Source organism: Lutra lutra, chromosome 2 (genome assembly GCF_902655055.1).
Source record: "Lutra lutra chromosome 2, mLutLut1.2, whole genome shotgun sequence".
NCBI classification, from domain to species: Eukaryota; Metazoa; Chordata; class Mammalia; order Carnivora; family Mustelidae; genus Lutra; species Lutra lutra.
The window spans coordinates 63,068,503-63,094,752 of record NC_062279.1 but is presented as its reverse complement, the minus strand read 5'-3'; the positions used below and the strand labels follow the sequence as shown (position 1 = coordinate 63,094,752).

Sequence of the window (26,250 nt, the reverse complement as noted above, 5' to 3'; positions counted from 1 at the left end):
CTGAAATAGGACATTTGCACATCATATATCTGATAAGGAGTTAATATCCAAAATAAATAAACAACACACATAATGCAATGGCAATAAATAAATAAACAAACAAACCAAACAATCTAATTAAAAAATGGGCAGAGGATCTGAACAGTCATTTTTCCAAAGAAGACATATACATGGCCAATAGGCCATGCTCAATATCACTAATCATCAGAGAAATGCAAATCAAAACCTTAATGAGGTATCACCTCTCACCTACTCAAATGGCTGTTATCATAAAGACAACAAACAAATGTTGGCAAGGGCATGGAGAGGGGAACTCTCGTGCACTGATAGTGGGAATCTAAATTGGTGCAGTCACTGTGGAAAACAGTATGGAGTTTCCTCAAAAAATTGAAAGTAGAACTAAATGATCCAGCAATTCCACTTCTAGATATTTATCTGAAGAAAATGAAAACAGTAACATGAAAAGTATATGCACCCTGTGTTCACTGCAGCATTATTTATAGTAGCCAAGATATGGAAATAACCTGTTTCCATAAATAGGAAGAATGAGCAAGATATTGTGTGTGTGTGTGTGTGTATGTGTACACACACAAACACACACCAGAATTGTACTCAGCCATAAAAAAAAAAAAAGAATAAAACCTTGCCATTTGGGACAACATGGTGAACTTTAACAGTATTAAGCTAAGTGAAATAAGTCTGGCAGAGAAAGATAAATACTTAAGCGGCCACTTATACGCAGAATCTGAAAAAAACTGTACAAACAAAACAAAGCAAGATGAAACTCATGTGTATGAAAAGATTGGCAGTTGCCAGGGAGAAGGGGTGTTAGGGGTTGAGTGTAAGGGATGAACAGGGTCGGGTGGTACAGACTTCCAGTTGTGAAGTGAATAGATCATGGGGATGTGATGTGCCACAGAGCAACTCCAGTCAGTGGTGTTGAGCATACTTGAAGGCTTCTGAGGGAGAATGGATCTTGAAAGTGTTCATCAAAAGAAAAAAAAATTGTATCTTTTTTATGGAGACAGATGGTGACTAGACTTATGGTGGTGATTATTTCACAGTGGAGACAAGTGTTGAATCATCACATTGTAAGCCCAAAACTAATATAATATTGCATGACAATGATACCCAAGAATAATTAAGAATAGAAATAACAAGGCAGGTGGACATTATTTCCAAGTTGAATATAAGTTCTAATCTTAGATAACTCTTCACCATGGTTGTACACATAATTTCCTAGTAACGCTAGTTAATTTTGTACAATAGCCAAATAATTTTTAATTTGCCCACTAGTGATTCTGACACACTCAGCCCATTCGTGGGATTATTTTATGAATATTCTAAACTTATTAAAATATTTTTCCATAAAATTACTCCATACACTGACCATTTCTGATGTAAAAAAAAGGTCTTAAACTCTTGCCACTGAGAAAGGGGAACCCTCTTACCACTGTTGGTGGGAATGCAAGCTGGTACAGCCACTCTGGAAAACAGTATGGAGGTTCCTCAAGAAGTTACCCTAGGACTCAGTAGAGTTACCCTAGGACCCAGTAATTGCACTACTAGGTATTTATCCCAAAGGTACAAATGTATTGATCTGAAGGGACACCTGCGCCCCAATGTTTATAGCAGCAATGTCCACAATAGCCAAATATCGGGAAAAACCAAGATGTCCATCCCCAGATGAATGGATGAGGAAGGTGTAGTATATACATACACTGGAATATTACTCAGCCACCAGAAAGGATGACTACTTACCATTTACATTGATGTGGATGGAACTGGAGGGTATCATGCTGGGTGAAGTAAGTCAGTCAGAGAAAGACAACTATCATATGGTTTCACTCCTATGTGGAATATAAGAAACAGCCCAGAGGATCATAGGGGAGTCATCAGAGAAGGAGAAAAACCACTAGAGATTCTCCACTATAGGAAACAAATTGAGAGTTACTGGAGTGGGGGTGGGTAGAAGAATGGGTAATTGGGCAATGGGCATTAAGGAGGGCAATGAAGTGATGATCACTGGGTGTTATATGCAACTAATGAATTATTGAACTCTACATCTGAAACTCATGATGTACTATATGTTGGCTAACTGAATTTAAATAAAAATAAATTATTGCTACTGAAAATCAAATATTACTATTTATATTACTTTTTCAAGAAGTGTTTTCTCAACTGTTTTTTGCATGTGGTAATAATATAGTTCATTAGTCATCTATTATAGACATTCGGCGAAAAAAATATTCTATGTTGAGTTCTATTTGCTCAGAGATTTTAGGTGAATATTAAATTTTTCCATTTTCACTGCAGCCAAGTAAAGGAATGCCATTTTGCAAGTAAATTTTTAAGGTTAGAAATGTTGATATTTTGATGCCCACTATATAAACAAGGCTGTTGGATATATGATTGCTTTATGATTATATACATATGACATAAACACAAGGACAAAAATTTAGATGTTTTTGTTTTTGCATAAAATTAAATAAAATGGATAAAAACATGTAGAGATTTATTATAACTATTAAGTAATTAGACCAGTTTTAGAGTTGTGCTCATAATGTTCTAGTTACATATCATGTATATATAAATTCAATGTGAATTTTAAACTTCCTAGAAGATTTTAATCAAAAATTTACTAGCTTATGAACTACCTATTATAATGAAGAAGTCCATTATATTGAAAAAGTAACTTTATTTTTAGATTTCATTGAATCTAAGAGTATTTCTACTGGACAATGTACCTTACATACTCCCTCCCCAAAATTCTAACTAAACTATAACATAATAACTTTTATTGCTTTGAATTTTGTTTTTCTACTTAATAAAAGAGCTATTTTAGGCTCATTTACACACATATTTTCATTACTCTTAAGCATTCATATAAAAAAATACAAACTGATTATACACCTCAAACATATTTGCATTCCAAGTCCAATTCTTCTGAATCACTTTTAAATCAGAATTGTCAGTATTTTTTCCCCAAACTTTTTTTTTTTTTTTGGTGTTACCACACACTTTTGTGTGTTACCAAGAACATTGGTACTATGGTCTTTCTTAAAATAGTGTTCCAGTATCATCTCCAGTATTTTTTTCCAAGTCATGGACATTCAGCTTACCCATTTTGAAGTTGGCATTTTCTTAACTTTTAGAAGATTTCAGAAAGGTTTTCAGAAAACAACCAGTACTCCTATCCCTTTCTGAAATTATCTTTAAATAGTTGTTAACAGAAGTATCAAGGCATTACAATTGTTGCTTCATGTCCAGGACTATAAACCTAATCCGTTTCTACAGCAACAACTATGACCTGACTGTTCCCCACCTGACAATGATTATAAGATGCCTACCTGTTGTAAGTCATCCTGATTTCAGAAATATTAAAACATGGGGAAAGGTTTGTAGCAAAGCTTCTGTATATGCCACATTTATTACCCTATATCCGGAGCTCCTCTGAGTAAGTCCTTGCAGTTTAAAGTGAGAAATGCCCATGTGAGGAGCAGCTCAATTGCAAAATGACCTCTGCATTTCAGAATTTCACCCTGTGAATTACTGAGTCATGGCATAGGTATTCACTGGGAACTTCTGGCCTCTGAAAAAAAAGGGAAATTCTAGGGGTTCAGAGACATGGAGAAATAAGGGTTTCTCCTTTATCATAGTTAATTGAAGATTATAATTGTAAGTTTTTGGTTATTTTAAAATCTCTAAATTCTAGATTTTGTCACATTAATACAAATTTTCAGTGGTTCTGATATGATTTAACAATAGAATTTCATATAATCTTACATTCACCATTCTGTTAGGAATTGGGGAAAAAAATAAAATCCAGAGAGTCAGAAGGTCTACTGAATTTTGTTTATGGCATGTCCCTGAATCAGCAGCCAAATATCCCTTGAGTTGGACTTTGGCTTCAGCCTCCTGTACAAAATCAGTCAAGGTATTATTATACCTTAAATATAGCTGTTTTCAAAAATTACTGTCTCTTTGGTTGCACAAATATTTTTTATCTTGGTTCTTAATCTCGTTTGCCCTTATGAGAGTGTGCCTCTCTGTGGGTCCGTAAGCATTCTTCACATAGGACATCACTACAACTGATGTCTCCTTAGACTTGCTTTCAAATTTCAAATAATTATGTCCTTTGGAGAGATTTTTAGAGTCTTTCCACTCCCCTCTCCCCTTTCTGTTTAGCTCTTGCTCTTATAAAACTAAATTTGTATATACTTGAAGTGGCATTCAGATCATGAAAAACTGATGAGTATTTGGGACTCAGATTTATAAAATGACAGCAGAATTCAAATGATAGAAGTTTCTGAATATAATTCATTGAAATCTTTAAAATGATGCTCTCCTTGCTGCTATGAACATTGGGATACTGATGGCCCTTCTTTTCACTACATCTGTATCTTTGGGGTAAATACCCAGTAGTGCAAGTGCAGGGTCATATGGTAGCTCTATTTTTAATTTCTTAAGGAATCTCCACACTGTTTTCCAAAGTGGCTGCACCAACTTGCATTCCCACCAACAGTGTAAGAAGGTTCCCTTTCTCCACATCCTCTCCAACACTTGTTTACTGTCTTGTTAATGGGAAGAGACAAGATGCCCTTCAACAGACAAATGGATAAAGAAGATATGGTCCATATATAAAATGGAATATCATGCCTCCTTCAGAAAGGATGAATACCCAACTTTTGTATCAACATGGATGGGACTGGAGGAGATTATGCTGAGTGAAATAAGCCAAGCAGAGAGACTCAATTATCATATGGTTTCACTTACTTGTGGAGCATAAGGAATAACACAGAGGACCTTGGGAGAAGGAGAGGAGAAAGGTGTTGGGAGAAATCGGAGGGGGAGACAGACCATGAGAGACTGTGGACTCTGAGAAGCAAACTGAGGGGTTTGGAGGGGAGGGGTGTGGGGGGTTGGGTGAGCCTGGTGGTGGGTATTGTTGAGGGAATGTATTGCATGGAGTATGGGTATGATGCATAAACAATGAATCTTGAAACACTGAAAAAATAAAATAAAGTTTAAAAAATAAATTCAGAAATATTTTTAATAAAAAGATAAAATAAAATGATGTGCCCCTCAATTCTTTATGAGGGAAAAAAAATAGCCAAACTGTTTTAGCTAGTTTTGGTAATTTCAGTTTCTATAACAATCCCCAAAATCTCAGTAGTATATAATGAAATCTCATTTCTTCCTTATATAAAGTCTTGCAGTTTGCCAGATGGTTGTGCCATGCCTTCCAGAAGCCAGGCCCTTCCATCTGGGGGCTGTATCTCTCTCTCATTCTTTGGAGTCCTGGTTGGGGGAATTCTAAATACTCCATTTTCATCATATTTGTTCTAATAACTCCAGCACATATTGCCTCCTCACAAAGGACTGTCTTCATTTGCAACGTGTGGAAAATTTCAGCCTTTTCAGAGGTTTTAAAAATGACAGCTTCATTGAGATAGAATTCATATACCATATATTCACCATTTTGAAGTCTACAATTCAGTAGTTTTTAGTTATATTCACAGAGTTGTACCACCATCACCACAATTTAAGTCGAATCATATTTGTCACTCCAAAAAGAAACCCCATACTTCTTAGCAGCTGTTCTCCATGCACTGTTCTCTCCAGCCTTTGGTAACCACTATACTTTCTGTTTCTATGGATTTGCATATTCTGCACACTTTATGTAAATGGAATTATACCATAGGTGTTTTTTTGTGACTGGCTTCTTTCATTTAACATGTTTTGAAGGTTTATCCATACTGTGGCATGTATCACCAAACTTCATTCTGTTTTACAGCAGAGTAATGTTCCATTGTATGGATAGACCACATTGTGCTCATTCTTTCATTTGATCAACATTGGATTTGTTTCCACTTTTTGGCTGCTATAAATACTGTTGCTGTGAACATTTGTGTACAAGTTTTGTATGGACATAATATTTTTATTTCTCTTGGAGATACACACACACACACACATATGTGTGTGTGTGTGTGTGTATATATATATATATATATATATATATATATATATATATCTATCTCAGAGTGGAATTGCTGGGTCATATGTTAACTGTGTATCAGAATTTTTGAGGATCTGACAAGTTGGTTTTCCAAAACATGTGCACCATTTTACAACCCCACCAGCCATACAAGAGGGTCTAAAGGTTTAAGTTTTAACTCACTGTATGCTGCAACAAAGAAAAGCCACCTGTTTTTTAAAATTTTCCTTTCACATTTCATTATCCTGAACCATTTTGCACTTTCTAAAGCAAAGACACAAAATCTCTCCTCTTTATGGTGACATTAAATGAGACGATACTCCAATAATCTCCCGTTTTATTTTTTCCAGCCAAGGAGAGATGTTAGAAGCAATTAAATACTTGAAAAAAGTTGTGAAAATTGCAGGAAACAATTTTCAAAGACTAGATGTTGTGAAAGCAAGTACAATGCTTGGGGATATTTACAATGAAAAAGTGAGTATATGTGTTTCATTCTTGTAGGGAGAAATTCTCAGAGTTTTAAAATTCTATTCCCATTTGACTCTCACCTTCCCATAATATGTTATGCAGAATGACCCCAGGACCGCAGAGTTTGGCTAATGCACAGGGTAGTTACTTCCTCTTTTTCTAGGACCTGAGTGCCATCTTGGGCACAGTCACTGCAAGCTGCTAAAACTGATTCATGTCTTCACAGCCAGTGAAGATTCTAAGTGGTTTTGGATTTGAAGAGCAATTAAAACATTTCAATTCAAAGAATATCATTATAATGGTTGGCTCTTATCTGCTGACACTAACATTCATCTCCCTTGCTTCAAATTCTCATTTTATTAATTCAGCAGTGATGGGCCTGCTAGGTTCTTCAGGAGAAGAAAGGACAATCCCAAGAGTAATTCTGAAGGAAATATGGAATTCTAACATCAGACTGGTTATGTGAAAGAAAAGAGAAAGAAGAGAAGGTCCAAAATAAAAGTATCTTATTCAAGAGACCATTACTAGTGAAATGAATTGGTCTTAACACATTGATCTTTTGATTGATTTTTCCTGAGTTTAGCTCTTATTACCCAGATCGTTCTTTTTTTTTTTTTAGATTTTATTTATTTATTTTATAGACAGAGATTACAAGTAGTCAGAAAGGCAGGCAGGGAGAGAGAGGAGGAAGCAGGCTCCCCGCTGAGCAGGGAGCCCGACGTGGGGTTCGATCCCAGGACACTGGGATCACGACCTAAGCCGAAGGCAGAGGCTTTAACCCACTGAGCCACCCAGGTGCCCAGATCGTTCTTCAAGAAACAGTATAAAAGAGGCTTTTTTTTCTCTAGTTATAATTGCTGTTTTGATAATGATAGGATCTATCATTTTTGAGGACAGTTTCATTCTTAAACTGTTTCTATACCTTATCTTAGTCTTTAATGAGACGTTGTATACGTATTGATTAAAGGTACTAATTCTGAGACTAAACTCAGGTTTAGTAGTACTTCTTTCACTTGTAATAAGATCTGTAGCCTAGGACAACTTACCTTCTAGGTGCCTCAATTTTCTCCCCTTATAAGGTTGTAGTGAGTATTGAGTTAATGAATGTAGAGCAGTTAGAGAATAGCACTTGGCAGGGGAAGCAAGTGCCAACTAGATAAGCCATTATTATTTGGCACACCTTGATGGGGTATCATACAATCCCCCTTTTCCTTGAGGCTCAGAGGGTTTAAGTAACCTACCCCAGGCCTCCACGTTTCTAGGTGGCAGTGGTATTCAAACCCATGCTCTTAATCACTACAGTCTTTTATTTGGCAGATAATTGACTTTTTGATGATTTCAGAATTATTTAGTCTTTTTAAAATTTTTATTTTATTTTTTTCAGTGTTCCAGAATTCATTGTTTAGGCACCACGCCCAGTGCTCCATGCAATACGTGCCCTCCTTGATTCCCACCACCAGGCTTACCCAACCCCCACACCCCTCCCCTCCAAAACCCTCAGTTTGTTTCCCGGAGTCCACAGTCTCTAATGGTTCATCTCACCTCCGATTTCCCCCAACTCATTTCTCCTCTCCTCCCAATGTCCTCTGTGTTATTCGTTATGCTCCACAAGTAAGTGAAACCATATGATAACAGACTCTCTCTGCTTGACTTATTTCACTCAGCATAGGCTTTTTTTTTTCCCAAAGGAAACAGAGTTTTAAATTAATCCTAATGAATGAAACTACCATAGTTCCTGCTATGGGAAACATGCCTTTAAACAGGGTATCTGATTTCTTATTACACCTCCTCTCTCACTTTCTCTGGCTCATGTACTTCCTCTCTCCTATTACCCATGATCATTAAACCCCCTTTTGCTCTTGACTGTCACTCTCCTCCTTTTCTCCTCCCCTGCACGCCTTGCTCTTCTCTCCTCCCGTCTTTCTGGTCTGTCTTTCTGATCTCAGTGTTCCTCTCCCTATGATCCTGCCCACTTTGTTTCCCATCTTTCTTTGTGCCTCCTGCACCTGTCACCCCAGCTCTCTCTCTCCACTGTGTGCCCTTTCTGCTGCCTCATCTCTATGGTACAACTCTACTCAGGTGACTCCTGGATCTTGTTTATGCTCTTGTTTCCTTTTTGGGATGCCATGCTGAAACACAGACAAGGCTCATGGCCTTATGAGACTGGCAGTCTAAGGGGAGCTTATCCTGTAGTAGCAGAATTTGCATTCCTCTTACTTGTTAAAAGGATTGTTCTTCAAAGCAGAAGTGCCAAAAACACAAATTGCCTTACCCTCCACCAAACAATGCCCAGAACTCAGTGTGTTAGTGTACCACAAACATTAAGTATCAGTGTATATTCTCCTAGTTACAGAAAGCATAAGGAAAATAAAAGGATAAGCCCTTCTGAGGGGTCATTTTAATATTTGCATTTTTTAAGCTTTTTGCCAAGAGTTTGTATCTCATCAGTCTGTATTTTATTCTCTGGCTCTTAAGTCTTGAAGAAGAGTCTAGTATCTTAAAGGCTGGAGATATGAATACTATCCAAAGGCTGGAGACATGAATACTATCCAAAGACTATGACAATTACCAAAAGTTAATTTTTACTAGTATGTCCCAATTCTAATATAAAATTTGGAGGATTTCAGATATTCATGCCATCTTCAAATATACTTGCCTTCAAATATACAAATTCATTCATACATCTTAGTGACTCTTTATATTTTAATGTAATAAATGGTCACTGATAAATAGGGTAGTGATTTTTAATAGTTTTTTTGTTTTGTTTTTTGTTTTTGTTTTTGGTTTGGTTTTGGTTTTTCTTTGAGAGAAAGCATGACAGGGGAAGAGGCAGAAGGAAAAGGAGAGAGAGAATCTCAAGCAGGCTCCACGCCCAGTAAAAAGCTTGATGCAGGGCTTAGTGTTACGATCCTGAGATCATGACCTGAGCCAAAATCAAGAGTCAGATGCTTAATTGACTGAACCACCCAGGTGCCCCTTAAGTATACAATACTATAACAATTTTATGACATCAAAGACTTCAAAACAAAACTTGATTTGTTATTAAAATTGTTAATGTTGCATTCAGTTATTGTGCATTACTGTGATTCTTTGTGGGTACTTCCTCAAGTCAAAAATCCACTGATTACTTCTCAGGCTGACTGAGTTGTTAAATCATTCCCAAGAGTATGATTTGAAAACATATGATGAAGTGAGTTTATTAGAATCTAATGTAGTTATTTTTCCTTCTTTTTTTTAAGATTTTATTTATTTATTTGACAGAGAGAGATCACAAGTAGGCAGAGAAGCAGGCAGAGAGAGAGAGAGGAAGGGAAGCAGGCTCCCTGCTGAGCAGAGAGCCCGATGCGGGGCTTGATCCCAGGACCCTGAGACCATGACCTGAGCCAAAGGCAGAGGCTTAACCCACTGAGCCACCCAGGTGCCCCATTTCCTTCTTATTCTTTTGAAACAGGGAGATAGCTTTGATGACATCCTGAATTTCCTTCTAGTTCTACAAAGTCATTTCCTAGGGAAAATACTGACAAGGAATTATTTCATGTCTCTTATTTCAACTGCTTATGGATATTTCCTAATGATATTAGATCCCTTTATTCAAGTTATACACCTGAACAATCTTATAAGTTGTTTGCATCACATCCTATCTATTATTTCCTAGCTGAGGCTAGGACTTCTAGTACTATGTTGAATAGCAGTGGTGATAACGGACATCCCTGCCGTGTTCCTGACCTTAGCGGAAAAGCTTTCAGTTTTTCTCCATTGAGAATGATATTTGCGGTGGGTTTTTCATAGATGGCTTTGATAATATGGAGGTATGTGCCGTCTATCCCTACACTTTGAAGAGTTTTGATCAGGAAGGGATGCTGTACTTTGTCAAATGCTTTTTCAGCATCTATGGAGAGTATCATATGGTTCTTGTTCTTTCTTTTATTAATGTGTTGTATCACATTGATTGATTTGCGGATGTTGAACCAGCCTTGCAGCCCTGGAATAAATCCCACTTGGTCGTGGTGAATAATCCTTTTAATGTACTGTTGAATCCTATTGGCTAGTATTTTGGCAAGAATTTTCGCATCTGTATTCATCAAGGATATTGGTCTGTAGTTCTCTTTTTTGTTGGGATCCTTGTCTGGTTTTGGGATCAAGGTGATGCTGGCCTCATAAAATGAGTTTGGAAGTTTTCCTTCTATTGCTATTTTTTGGAACAGTTGCAGGAGAATAGGAATTAGTTCTTCTTTAAATGTTTGGTAGAATTCCCCCGGGAAGCCATCTGGCCCTGGGCTTTTGTTTGTTTGGAGATTTTTGATGACTGTTTCAATCTCCTTACTGGTTATGGGTCTGTTGAGGCTTTCTATTTCTTCCTGGTTCAGTTGTGGTAGTTTATATGTCTCTAGGAATGCATCCATTTCTTCCAGATTGTCCAATTTGTTGGCGTAGAGTTGCTCATAGTATGTTCTTATAATTGTCTGTATTTCTTTGGTGTTCGTTGTGATCTCTCCTCTTTCATTCATGATTTTATTTATTTGGGTCCTCTCTCTTTTCTTTTTGATAAGTCTGGCCAGGGGTTTATCAATCTTATTAATTCTTTCAAAGAACCAGCTCCTCGTTTCATTGATTTGTTCTATTGTTTTTTTGGTTTCTATTTCATTGATTTCTGCTCTGATCTTTATGATTTCTCTTCTCCTGCTGGGTTTAGGGTTTCTTTCTTGTTCTTTCTCCAGCTCCTTTAGGTGTAGGGTTAGGTTGTGTACCTGAGACCTTTCTTGTTTCTTGAGAAAGGCTTGTACCGCTATATATTTTCCTCTCAGGACTGCCTTTGTTGTGTCCCACAGATTCTGAACCGTTGTGTTTTCATTATCATTTGTTTCCATAAATTTTTTCAATTCTTCTTTGATTTCCTGGTTGACCCATTCATTCTTTAGAAGGATGCTGTTTAGTCTCCATGTATTTGGGTTCTTTCCAAATTTCCTCTTGTGATTGAGTTCTAGCTTTAGAGCATTGTGGCCTGAAAATATGCAGGGAATGATCCCAATCTTTTGATACCGGTTGAGACTTGATTTAGGACCAAGAATGTGATCTATTCTGGAGAATGTTCCATGTGCACTGATCTACTACTTTGAGGGTCTCTCTTTGCTTAGAGGACCCCTTTCAATATTTCCTGTAGAGCTGGTTTGGTATTTGCAAATTCTTTCAGTTTTTGTTTGTCCTGGAAGCTTTTAATCTCTCCATCTATTTTAGCCCATTCTGTTGCTTTGGGATGAAATGTTCTGAATATATCTGTGATGTCCATCTGGTCCAGTGTGTCATTTAAGGCCTTGATTTCCTTGTTGATCTTTTGCTTGGATGATCTGTCCATTTCAGTGAGGGGAGTGTTAAAATCCCCTACTATTATTGTATTCTTGTCGATGTGTTTCTTTGATTTTGTTATTAATTGGTTTATATAGTTGGCTGCTCCCACGTTAGGGGCATAGATATTTAAAATTGTTAGATCTTCTTGTTGGACAGTTCCTTTGAGTATGATATAGTGTCCTTCCTCATCTCTTATTATAATCTTTGGCTTAAAATCTAATTGATCTGATATAAGGATTGCCACTCCTGCTTTCTTCTGATGTCCATTAGCATGGTAAATTCTTTTCCACCCCCTCACTTTAAACCTGGAGGTGTCTTCGGGTTTAAGATGAGTTTCTTGTAGGCAACATATAGATGGTTTTTGGTTTTTTTATCCATTCTGATACCCTGTGTCTTTTGATTGGGGCATTTAGCCCATTAACATTCAGGGTAAGTATTGAGAGATATGAATTTAGTGCCATTGTATTGCCTGTAAGGTGACTGTTATTGTATATTGTCTGTTTCTTTCTGATCTACTACTTTGAGGGTCTCTCTTTGCTTAGAGGACCCCTTTCAATATTTCCTGTAGAGCTGGTTTGGTATTTGCAAATTCTTTCAGTTTTTGTTTGTCCTGGAAGCTTTTAATCTCTCCATCTATTTTCAATGATAGCCTAGCTGGATATAGTATTCTTGGCTGCATGTTTTTCTCATTTAGTACTCTGAATATATCATGCCAGCTCTTTCTGGCCTGCCAGGTCTCTGTGGATAAGTCTGCTGCCAATCTAATATTTTTACCATTGTACGTTACAGACTTCTTTTCCCGGGCTGCTTTCAGGATCTTTTCTTTGTCACTAAGACTTGTCAATTTTACTATTAGGTGACGGGGTGTAGACCTATTCTTATTGATTTTGAGGGGGGTTCTCTGAACCTCCTGGATTTTGATGCTTGTTCCCTTTGCCATATTGGGGAAATTCTCTCCAATAATTCTCTCCAATATACCTTCTGCTCCCCTCTCTGTTTCCTCTTCTTCTGGAATCCCAATTATTCTAATGTTGTTTCGTCTTCTGGTGTCACTTATCTCTCGACTTCTCCCCTCGTGGTCCAGTAGCTGTTTGTCCCTCTTTTGCTCAGCTTCTTTATTCTCTGTCATTTGGTCTTCTATATCGCTAATTCTTTCTTTTGCCTCATTTATCCTAGCAGTGAGAGCCTCCATTTTTGATTGCACCTCATTAATAGCTTTTTTGATTTCAACTTGGTTAGATTTTAGTTCTTTTATTTCTCCCAAAAGGGCTTTTATATCTCCCGAGAGGGTTGCTTTAATATCTTCCATGCCTTTTTCAAGCCCGGCTAGAACCTTGAGAATCATCATTCTGAACTCTATATCTGACATATTACCAATGTCTGTATTGATTAGGTCCCTAGCCTTTGGTATTGCCTCTTGTTCTTTTTTTTGTTGTGAATTTTTCCGCCTTGTCATTTTGTCCAGATAAGAGTTTATGAAGGAGCAAGTAAAATACTAAAAGGGTGGCAACAACCCCAGGAAAATATGCTTTAGCCAAATCAGAAGAGATCCTGAATTGTGAGGGGGGAGAAAGGGGATAAAAAGGGGTTCAGAAAGAAAAAAAAAAAAAAACTATTAAAAAAAAGAAAGCCGATAAAGAAAAAATATAAAAAGAGGAAAAAATATATATATATTAGATAAACTATTTAAAAAACGTTTAAAAAAAACGGTAAAAGTTAAAAAAAATTTAGCAGAAGAAGAGAAAAAGAAAAAAAAATTGAAAAAGAAAAAAAATTAAATTAACTGCAAGGCTAAAAAATCATGGGGAGAAAGCCATGAGTTCCGTGCTTTGCTTTCTTCTCCTCTGGAATTCCGCCGCTCTCCTTGGTAGGTGAACTTGGTCCTGGCTGGGTTTCCCGTTGATCTTCTGGGGGAGGGGCCTGTTGTAGTGATTCTCAAGCGTCTTTGCCCCAGGCGGAGTTGCACCGCCCTTACCCGGGGCCGCGCTGAGTAATCTGCTCGGGTTCGCTTTCGGGAGCTTTTGTTCCCTGAGCGCTTTCCGTAGAGTTCCGGAGGACGGGAATGAAGATGGCGGCCTCCCGGTCTCCTGCCCGGAGGAGCCGAGAGCCCGGGGCCCCACTCCTCAGTGCGCCCTCAGAGAACAGCGCCAAATGACTCCCGTCACCCTGGCCTCCGGCCGCGCTTCGAGCTGACCGAACCTGCGACCGGTTCAAGGCAACCCTGAGCTGAGAGTCACTCCTCGGCTCTGTCTCTGTAGCCGGCTTCCCCGTTCTAATACCGGTAAGCTCTGCGACACTCAGACACCCCCGATCCTTCTGCGACCCTGTGGGACCTGAGGCCGCGTTTACCCGGCCTGGGCTTCACCCCAGTTAAGCCTCTGGAGCGATGTCCCTCAGCGGAACAGACTTTTAAAAGTCCTGATTTTGCTCCGTTGCTCTGCCGCTCGCCGGGAGCCGGCCCCTCCCCCCGCGGTCTATCTTCCTGTCGCATTGGATTCACTTCTCCGCCCGTCCTACCTTGCAGAAAGTGGTTGATTTTCTGTTTCTGGAATTGCTGTTCTTCTTCTCTTCAATCTCCCATTGGATTTGTAGGTGTTTGCAATCTTTAGATAAGCTATTTAGCTGATCTCCCGCTACCCAAAGTAGTCTCAGCCTGCTACTTCTCCGCCATCTTGACTCCTCCCTCTAGACATCTTAAATTTAACAGAATTCCTTCCTCCCAATCTTCTCCTTCTGAATAAATGGCGTCATTATCCATTAGCCCAGCTGCTCAAACCAAAAATCTGGGTATTCTTTGATTCTTTTCTCCTTCCTGCCCCATATCTAATCCAGAAGCAAACCCTGACCTTTATGCCACCAAAACATATCTGAGATGCACCTCCTTCTCTGTATCTGCTACTATCATCCCATCAGTTTGTGACACTGTTTTCTCACCTGCCCTACTGCAGGAAGTTCAAGCCCATTCCCCAGTTCTTACCCATATAATCCAGTCTCCACACAGATGCCCAAGTAGTCCTTTTAAATGTAAATCAAATTGTGTTATTTCTCTACTTAACACACTTCCATTACTGCCCATTCTTCTGGGAACCTGAAATAGTCTAGGTGAGATGTACACCAACTCACCCCATCTCTGACTTTATTTCTTACTCTTCTTATCGACTCCACCACAGCCAAATGGACTTTTGAAGTTCTTCAAATATGCGGAGCTTTTTGCTGCCTTAGGACATTTACCCTAGCTGGAATACGCTATATGGAATGCTTCCCAATCTGAGCTTCATATCCCTGAATTATTGTCCTCATATCTCAGTTAGATGCCACATCTTCAGAGAGGCCTTTCCTTGGCAACTGACTAAAAGTAGCCACATGGGTGAAGGTAGTTCAAAGGTACAAACTTCCAGTTCTAAAAGAAGCAAGTCTTGGGAATGTAATGTACAGCATGGTAATTACAGTTAATAGTACTGTATTGTATATTTGAAATTTGCCAAGAGTAGCTCTTAAAAGTTCTCATCACAAAAAAATTTGTAACTATGTGAGGTGGTGTTAACTAACCTTCTGTGGTGATCATTTAGTAATATATACAAATATTAATCATAATGTTATATACCCAAAACTAATATAATGTCATATATTGTCAATACATTATATAATATATATGACAATATAATTATCACATAATGTCAATTAGACCTCAATTTTAAAAAGCATATGAAGGTGCTTTGAAAAGGTACTTGTATTTTGTAATATAAGATGGCATTATTGTTATTCATGAGGAAAACTGTTTAATCACAGCTACCATTTCTGTGATTTGAGTGCTCAAACACATTTTCTAATCTAAAATGATGAAATCTAATCCACTATATTCTGTGGGGCTTTCTAGGCATTTGAGAGAGAAGCCAAAAAATTCAATCAATAAAAGTATCTGTTTTGTTGAAAAAATAAAACCTTTTCTTACACTTAACCAAAATATCTGAAATCTGCATATTCCCCGTTTCTGTTCATTGAAGTCCTGAAAGCTGCATGCCAAAATGAAAATTACATGAAGAAGAAAAGAAGTAGCTACCGGGTACTCTTTAACAGTACATTAATATTTCACATAGCACTCATCTCCTAGTTTTCTTGTTTATGATATCTTCTTAGTGTTGTTTAATTTGGCTAGAATAGCTTAATGAGAATAGGGACCATATCTACCTTGTTTATTATTTTGTTCCAGGTCCTAAATGAGAAGTTGGCACAGAGGTGGTGAGCAAAAATATGTGAATTTTTTTTTAATCAATCAATAAATTTGTAACCAGTTTTCTACCTCAGGAGAGTAAGAATCTCCCACTTTAGGAATTCCAAACTTCTATTTCATTTTTGTACAATGATTCTGAAAACTTGTACTGAATCTTTAAAAGCAAATCTAATATTCCTGGTACTGGTCAGTCTTCCTCATCATCTCTTTTCTTGCTTAATATTATTCATGCAATGTATTCTAATTGTATTCCTTATAATCACTTCTAAGAAATAATGTTATTATAAGACCACAACTATAAGACTGTATTTGGAAAAAATATTAGAATTAACTGTTTTCTCTAGTTATTATAGTGTTGTTATAATTAACATTAGCACATCTTTAAGAGATCATTTATTCTAATTAGTTTACCTTTTACTATATAATCATAGAAGATGGGCCACCCATCCCACCCTCCTGATGTGATCTCTTGATGAAAATATAGAATTAATATAAAGTAGCAAAATGAGAATGCTTTAGGGAAAAAAAGTAGATACAGACTCTTTGTCAGGCTCCTGCTCAGCAATGAGTCTCTTTCTCCATCTCCCTCTGTCCCTTTCCCCTGCTCATTCTCAATTCTCTCTCTCAAAGAAATAAATAAAATCTTAAAAAAAAACCACACACACACAAATAAAAAAGTGATAGTTCCAGACTAAAATAGTAAAGAAAATGTGTAAAAAATGGCTTTTCCTTAGTACTAGAAAATGTTCTTTTATTTTTGAGCTTGCTCATTGTATAGAGTGACAGACACACTGAGAAGTATCTGGTAAGAATCAGAAAAATACATTAAAATTCTATATTATAGTGTAATAATGGAAGCTTTGTTTTAAGGTCTACGATGTCATCAAGATCCTGTCCCGCAATTGTCCCTTAAATGCTTACCAGTGATATTTATAACACTAAGCAAAGTTCTCTTTTCCAGTAAGAGGCAATCGTGAAGTGATTAATTCACTTATATATTCTCAAATTCATATTTAAGATTGCCAAGATTAATTATTAGAATCTTCTGAATTTTATAATAGGATAGGGATTAACTGATAACAGAATCGAACTGTAGAACATTGGACAGAACCTTTGGAGAAGAGATTAAATTTAGATATTAAGCTCTTTAAGAACTGAAAATCTAGAAATACAATACACTGTAATGAAATCTCATTCCAAAATGGTATGTATAAAAATCCTTGCATCTTAGAAGAATTAATGTATTTCCTTAATAGTATTTTAAACTAGAGAAATTTAGGTCGATACCAGTTTTATGGCAGTTGTGTCTGTGTCTAACAATTGAATACTAAGCTCAATTTGTGGGAAGAATAATTATATGTAATTATAATTATAATTAAATAGTTATGAATAATTATAATGCTCCTATTTTGGGGGGAAAAAAAACACTTGTTAGAGAGGATCTAATATAAATTTTAGGCATAGTAAATTCTGTTAACTGCTGAATCCCCACTGCTTGGCATGGAGCTTCATACATAGTAGTTGCCTGATAAATGAATAAGTTCATTCTAACATAATAATATATAAAGTAATTCTTGAAATTTAAATGTATGTCCATTTATTTATGGCCCCTAATTTCCTAATTAAGACTTTCATCTAAGACAATAAATAGCTTAATGCTCAGAAATATAATTAGAACAATAATTATTTATACTTCTCTGTTTTTAAAAATAGAAATAAGGTCTAATCACATATGTTCATTTATTTTATCCTATATCTTTGATGTTTAGCAGAACAATCCAAAATATTAACTAGTTTTATTTCCATCTTCAATATTTGCATTGTTCCTCAATCATATAATATACTTACCATATAAATGTCTTTGATACATTTTATTTTTTCTAATTAAGTAACCATACCCTCATATAAGTTCTATGCTTTACATTTTGAAATAAAAGAAAGAATTGTTATCTCAACAAACAAAAATTATTATTGATAAAATATAGAGCGATTGTGTTTAAATTAGTAAGTTTAATTGGAATGAACCATTTGAGTAAAGAGTTCACTAAACCATCCTGTAGGTCTATACCATAGTATTATACTGCTTATGTATGTAACATAACTGTCACACAAGCCCTGTTTCTCCCCTCCCCATCTTCCAGCAACTTTTGTATCCAATCAGTTTGCTGTCTGAACACCATAACTATACAGAGATGTATGGAGTTGAGTATGCATTTTGCCTGTACTCTGGGGTATGGTATAGGGTGTTTCAATGGTGTTTGTATTACCACCTCCTTCATAAAATGTTGTGAGAAAATAATTTGAAAACTTATAATAAAATATTCTCTCATAATATTCTCTCTCTTCTCAAAAGTGTGTGCATATGTGTTTTGTGTGTATGAGCAAGAGGGAGAGGAAGGAAAGGAGAGGAGGGGAGAGGAGGGAGGGGAAGGGGAGAGGAAAGGAGATTTACAAGTCAGTGAAGAAAGGAAACTTCGTTCCCTAGCATCTTAAAAGTATAGGCTCAATCCTAAAAATGATATCCTCCATTGAGGAAAACGTTTTCGTGAGGATTTTTAGAAAATTTGGAGGTTGGCAGAAGGGAGTCTCCTTCCTGAGGCTCAATTTCATTATTTGTAGAATAAGAATAATATTTTCTCACGGGATGACTTATGAAAGTTAGTGACATAATATATGAAGTACTTAGCACTGGCCCTGACACTTTGAAAGCTATCGTGGATAATAGCTTATAGGAGGGTAGGAGAGTATGATCAAAAAAGCCCACAAAACCTAAAAAAACAAAAAACCGGCTTGAATTTTTTCAATGAGATGTTGCAAAAAACTTGAAGAAGAGATGAACATTTAAATGAGTTGTGCTAGTGCCATCAGGATCATTATTTTTCAGGAATCTTGATTACCTCCGATGTTCTTAGTCAAGAATGACATAAGCACATGGGGAAAACAAGAGCAATAACCAGATCAGCAGATAAATACATCAATTTTCAGTGGCCCCGTAAATCCGAAACAGATTGGCTGAAAATGATCTCTTGCTGTGACTAAAAACAACTGGTTAAAAATGCTTTATTAGGTAAATCCAGTGCTACAAGTAGGAAAATTACATCCAAATTAATGTGAATTGGACCACTCTTTCTCAGACTTCCCAACCTGTACCAGGTTGAACCATTTGAAAATGCCAACATTTGATCATTTTTAATCCAAAAAAGCTTATGTTTCATATAGTTCAACTTGATAGATAAAGCTCTTTTAGTATCCTAGCTTCAAGATATTGTATGGTTAGTAATCACAACTTTTTAAAAGAACCTTATTCTCATAGAGTCCCTGCCTGCCATCTCTTTCTTCTAAAAGATGAATGCTGTAACTGTTGAAAGATAAGTTTGGTACATACCAAGGTGAGCAGATATGTGGAAAGATAGAATAAAAAATTAAGAAAGAAATGATTTCTCTTACATTTTTAGGGATACTACAAGAAAGCTTCACAATACTTTCAGCAAGCTTTCAACACAACAGCAGAGCTAACAAACTTGAGTCAAATGGATGAAACGAAAGTGCATTATGGAATAGCAAAAGCTCATCAGATCATGCAGAGGGTTAACAGTTACATCGAGTCTGAAGATCTCACCAGCCTTGGCTACCTGCTGTCATGGAAGGAGAATAGAGGCAGCATTGTGTGTGATCCGACTAATGGTGAGACTTTAGTTTTTGAAAACAGTTTAGTTTTTGTGTCATTCTTAATGACTCCATCGGTGATTTTTATTTTATTGGTAATTTTAACTTTATGAATGCCTTACTACATAAATATTGGATGTGCCTTCATGCTATATTGTAACTTTGATGATAAGGAAAGCATAAAATGTGGTAATGATTAGTTAAACTTGACAAATCACCAACCTCATGTTCTTTTTTTCAGTTAAATATTCAACAACATGCACTAATCAGAATGTGAGAATGTGTTGTTTTAAAAGTTCAGTGTTGTACCTTGTTGACAAGAACAAATCACAGATGTTCACAGATGCTTATCAGTATTAAATGCAATTAATATTATACTCTTACTTTGCTGATGGTAGTAAATTTTCCTATATTTGATCAATTCAAGTTAGAATATTAATTTAGAAAAATGTAATACTAATTTCTCTTAACTCCACTTATTTTCATACATACTTTTTCTTGTGATAATTAGAGCAGTCAATTAAAAACAAATAACTAGAAGTGATGTGAATGTCCCTTTCATGTGTCAACTTGACTGGCTCCAGTCCTCAGTTAAGAACTTCAGAATCAGATTTTTAAAATTTTTAACAGTACTGCCTATCACAGACCCTTGGGTTGCATAATTGTTGGTAAATCAAACTTTCTCAAGCAAAATATTTTAGGGATGTTTGGGATAGCACAAATGGAATCATAGGCACAATTCTGGTATGTAAAGAACCATCTCCTGCTTGGAACTCTTCCTACCCCCCATTAGGTCATTTAGAGGAAACAATAAGCTCTTTGGTTTTTATTTTCTCCATAGAACAAATAGTAAATAACAGTAAATTGTGCACAAAGGAATCTTATTGCTTCTTTTATATTAGCAGAATTAGTAGTGTAGTATTAGTAGAAGACCACTTACCACTGTCCTCTAGTTAGGAAATAAGTAAAGGTCTCATTCCAAATATATGTACAGGATAAAGTCTTCAAAAACAGATGGCTTCTTGAATTTCAATGTGCTTGAGTACCCAACAAATATTTACAGGTAACTATTAACTAACCACTTTTAGATAATATTTTGTTCACTTCAGGATGTTGTGTTATATACTTGAGAGCTTGCTCTGTAGTTTTGAGTTATCTTCCCTTTACTCCCTCATCTTGTCTGCCCAGGAGAGAAAGCAGAGGAAATATGATGTATCTATCTCTTAGATTACTTCTTCTGATAAAAGATTTGGTAGAGAATAAGTTGGGCTACTCCCCTTTTTCTGATTTACTTGGATAAGCTCTCACCATCACCCTAATAATCATGGAAAAAAAAAAAAAAAAAACCCTCAAGGGGCACCTGGGTGGCCAGTGGGTTAAAGCCTCTGCCTTCAGCTCAGGTCATGATCTCAGGGTCGGCTCAGGTCCTGGGATCTCAGGGTCCTGGGATCGAGCCCCGCATTGAGCTCTCTGCTTGGCAGGGAACCTGCTTCCTCCCGCCCCCCGCTCTCTGCGTGCCTCTCCGCCTACTTGTAATCTCTGTCAAATAAATAAAATCTTTTTTAAAAAAACAAACAAACAAATTCAAAACTAGAGAGTCTAGTTTTTCTATTTGCTGCAATCCTGTTTGGAGCTTTTTCAAAAATCTCCCTTGTTTTTCCTTCACCTATAAAGCTATTTCTTTCTTTTTGCTTTTTTTTTTAACATTTTATTCTCATTTTTGGTGAGGGTGTTTTGTGTTTCAAAGGGCTTAGGAATAAAACAAAACAATGCATTTCAAAACATTATTCAGAAACGAACTGAGGGTTGCTGGAGGGGTAGAGGGGTAGGAATAGGGCGGCTGGGTGGTGGGCCTTGGGGAGGGTATGTGCTATGGTGAGTGCTGTGAATTGTGTTAGACTGATGAATCGCAGACCTGTACCCCTGAAACAAATAATACATTATATGTTAATAAAAAATATTATTCAGAGAGTAAAAACTCAGCTATTCCTATGGTGGAGAAGATTAAATTCTCTGAAACGCTATAAAAGTGCACCCCCTTCCTGATTCATTTGACCAAGATTAGAAATCTATGCGTGGATGAGCTATGTTATTATAAAAATGAAGGCTAGTCCTCTAGATTCAAATGTAAATGAGAAGTTAAGTCTTCTACTACTGGCATTTTTTTTAGTGGTAGCTGTTCTATTTGGAAATAAAACCTGCAGGATATTATCAAACATACTCGCTTGTATGTTTACATGGACATATTTTAGTTCAAAATACACTAAAATGTGCTTTTTGAATGCTTCAAAAGTGTTTCTTAAACTACAACACTTGCTATTCTATTTTTTCTCTGCTTCAAAAACTTCACTGGATCCCTACTACCTACAAATTCTGTACAAGTTTCATAATGTTTTTTGACCACCTCCCTTTCCCTGGCTACCCCCTCATGCCCCAGACACACATAATGTACCTTAATACCACCTTACTTCCAACTCCAGCCCCATCCAGGGAAATGTTTTCCATGGTCCTTCTGAGATGTTGAAATCCTCCCTGATCCCCATCTTACTTGACTGTTGTCTCTTCTCTCTGTTCCAACATTGAATGTCATTCATTTTTGTCCAAGCACTTTTCACTTGTCTTATTCTACATTCTTTCATGACCATTTCTGTAATTGCCTTATCTGCCCAGTGAGAGTATGAGTGTCTTGAAAACAGATTCTGATCTTTGGTGTTTCCTCCAAAGGAAAGCACAATGCCTAACATCTGCTAGGTACCAAGTAAATATTTCCCAAATTAAATAGAATTCAAAATGAGTATGTATGTCCTAGCCATGAACAAGTTTGCGCTAACCACTTTTTAAAACTGGATTCATAGTTCCATATCTCCTTGGAAAAACAACAACTACAAAACCACTATGATCCAATACCGTGTTTTGATTCCGTGTGGTTATCACATGAATTCAGGACAACAAGTGTGATGTTGACAAAATGAAGAAATACGGAAATATTATTTGGAAATCTGAGCAGCTTTTAGGTTTTCAAATTTTGCCTTTCTTCTCGGAAGAGACATCTTTAATCTTGCCATTGAGGGGTCCCATGTATTCAGAAAAAAGCAGATCAAAAATTTGAAAGATACATTATAAAAGCTGTGCAGTTATCTCCACCTCTGAGACTTACATCCTCCAAACAAATCATTAGCTCACAGAGCAGGCAATATTCTTTTAAGCAGAGGAACATGACCCCCTAAGGGAATAGAGCAGTGAGAGCACTCAGGTCTCTAGATAAAATGGAACAGTGATTCACCAGCAATCATCTCTCCTCTTTGTACCTTTCAGAGGGAACACAGCAAATATAGGAACCTTCATACCATTCTAATACTCTCAGATATGGTTGGAATGATTTCACCTTCCTCCTTTTCTTTCCAATAGTAAAATAAGAGTAGATTCTCCTCCCAAATTTAGGAATTTAGAGGGAATTCAAATTTATTGCAGTTCAATACAATTATTCAAGCCTGAAGCAACAGAAATTGGTTGGCTCTGGAAGGATTAAGGGCCTATGAATTTCTGCTGATTTCTCCAGAACATAGTTTATTTTTCCACTAGAACTATTATGCCTCCAATCACGAATTTATTTTTTTTTAATGGATAGCTAATTCATCTTGCCTTGTGGAGATTATAGACCCAGATGTGGAACAGTGACAGAGAAAGAAAAGCTTTTCTTGTGCAACATAAGAGAACTGTTAACTTAGAAATGTAATTACAGCAATTTCATTGCCAGCATGGTTAACCACTTCATTGATAATATCAGTAACATGGGTTTAATGCACATTCTTATTTTAGCCAAATGTAAATTATATCAGAGAAATAGGATGCAAATTCTGAGTATGGAAATAGATGAATACACCGGATAGTTAGTAAAGACACTGTTTTCTACAAAATGACATGCAAAGGTTTCCTTGAGTACCAAAAATACCACTCTCATTTTATGAATCATTTAATATTCTTAAAAGAAAACAGTTAAGACCATGAATTTGTCTCTCAGCCCGTGGTTTATGTGGGTTTAATGTCGAGTCCTTGGTTCGATGTTGAGCCACGTTTTCCCACCCTGTTCTTTGCTTGTATTTTTTATTCATGAACTCAGCCCTTTTAATGAATGTGGAAAAGCCACATTCATGAGTGAGCCTCATGTTCTATTATACTTTGTTCAGCTGCTTCAGTTAAATAACCCTAACAATGAGGAGAAAGTTCTGGAATTAGCCAAAAAGTCTGCAAGCGGGTTTTATAGCGTCCTATTGTCACAGAGCAAACCTCTGTCTCTTTTTAATGTGTTCAAAAACATGACACATAAAAAAAAAAGATTCTGGTGAAAAATCTGACTGAATCAAAGCTCACCCTACTGGTATTTTGGATAATTGAGGGGAGAGTGCTATGTAAGAGTCCGGTGACCTAGGTTCTAATACCATATTGAGCCCTAATTAGCTTTGTGACTTTGGGCAAAGATTTCAATTCAAGTCTCTCTATCTAAAGTTCAAAACAGATCATTAATAAGATTCTCTGGGACTGTTAACAGTTCCTCAGTAGGAGCATCTTCTAAATAAATATGGTATTTTGTAGTTCAATCTAGATTTTCGTGAGCATTTTATTTGTTGTTTTTCCCCCATAAATACTTGTTTCTGTGGGTTTCCCCAAAAGGGAATTTTATTACGGTTATTATTATTATTACTATTTTAATATATCAAATAGCTATAGAAATTCCAGGTACAAATATTTGATCTTTCTGCTAGAACTTATAATAAAGGAGTTTCTAGCTATCTGCTGTCATATGCAGTTTGACCTGTCCCTGGTTGGCATTGTTGAAGTTGCTAAACCTAGTGCACTGTTCCATCTGCAGACTTTCAATCCATCCTCCTGCGTTCAACCCTGTGTCATACCTCTCCTCAGCATTTCCTCAATGCCTACCTTTTCCCCACTGTTCCTGGGGCTCATTACTAACCCTTTGTCATACATTTCTGTTTATGTCTGTCTCTGCCTTCCTCAATCTGGAACCACTCCTTGTAGCCCCTTTCTGTCTTCTGAACATGAGTTAAAATCTTCTTGAACTTTTTTGAGTTTTATGGAATCATGAAATTATTGAGCTGTGTGGTACTAAAGAAATAACTTGGTCTACTTTTTTTTTTTTTTTCAAATGTCCTCAGGTCCAGAGACATGCAGTTATATAAAAATCTGAAAGACAAAATGGACCTATAATCTAGTTTTCTAGAATTCTAGTTCAAGAATCATTTCCTTGAGTTGCACTGTTTTACAATAATACTTTATATTTAGCAGAAGTCATGTTAAACATTTAAAAAGATTAGAATTTAATTAAAATCTGGATTAAAATTTCATGGTGCAAAGAAACAAGTGGGGTTCTATTTCTGGCCAACATGAAGTCACAAGGAAAAGATTTACCCTCCTGTGTTAAACAACTAAAACAAATAAACAAACAAAACATATAAAACAAGTGTTTGCAGAGATTGGACAACAAACAGTGCAGATCAGTGATCCTTGAGAAAGATTATGAACACTGTTAGGAAGAAATCAATCTGATTAAGCTGATTCACACCATTGTTATTAATGACTGAAAGTGCTTGAACCTATTCAGAGCAATTAGGATTTTTTAAATGTTGGAAGATTCCCTATTGCCAGAATTTAGGGCATCTGTAATACAGTGTATAACTGAAATCATTCAGGCAGTGTGGGGCAAAATAATTGTGGACAATGAGGCCAACACATGGACCAGTCTTCTAAAGTCTGGGAACTTGGGGCGCCTGGGTGGCTCAGTGGGTTAAGCCGCTGCCTTCGGCTCAGGTCATGATCCCAGGTCCTGGGTTCGAGCCCCACATCAGGCTTTCTGCTCAGCAGGGAGCCTGCTTCCTCCTCTCTCTCCGCCTGCCTCTCTGCCTACTTGTGATTTCTCTCTGTCAAATAAATAAAATCTTTAAAAAATAAAAATAAAAAAATAAAGTCTGGGAACTTGCCCTAAATTCGACTTCTCTAAGCTATTCCTGAATTTCAGAATTTTCCTTTCTTCAATATAAATCTCTACATTTTTTAAAAAGCTTATTAGAATTTTTAGATGACAGATCACTATCCCCTTACAATTACTGCATATAATTTTCAGAGGGTTCAGCAACTGTTGCTCAAGGGGGTGGAAATTACAAGGGCTTACCAGTATCTGGTTCTTTACTCTTCTGGGCACACGGAAGACTGCATTTTTCATCTCCTGGTAGCTAGGCAGGGCTCTGTGACTAGTCCTGGCCAATGGTCAAAGTTACTTCTGTGTGTAAGCATAGGAGAGCCTGCCTGAGATCCTCCAGCGGATTCTCTCCCTGCTGCAGTGATCATAGTGGAAGCATTATGAAAAATTACAGGGCAATGAGACTGATGCAGTCAGTCTCTACATGTGGAACATTTGTCCTGGAATGCCATTCAGAACTGCAGCAGACTTTGTGCAAGCACAGAATAATAATCTTTTATTGTGGTGAACCACGGAGATTTGCAGAGTTGTTTGTTAGTACAGCTT

At 36.8% G+C, this 26,250-nt stretch overlaps 1 protein-coding gene across 6 annotated transcripts in view; it reads left to right on the top strand.

Annotated features, from left to right (window-relative positions):
- Positions 1-26,250, top strand: part of TTC29 (tetratricopeptide repeat domain 29) — a 248,836-nt gene that overhangs the window by 141,648 nt on the left and 80,938 nt on the right. For all 6 annotated transcript variants that reach the window (XM_047717589.1, XM_047717592.1, XM_047717593.1 and 3 more), the window contains 2 exons: positions 6,349-6,472; positions 19,499-19,727. In XM_047717589.1, the coding sequence (XP_047573545.1) occupies positions 6,349-6,472; positions 19,499-19,727 (353 nt within the window). The remainder of the gene's footprint in view (positions 1-6,348; positions 6,473-19,498; positions 19,728-26,250) is intronic.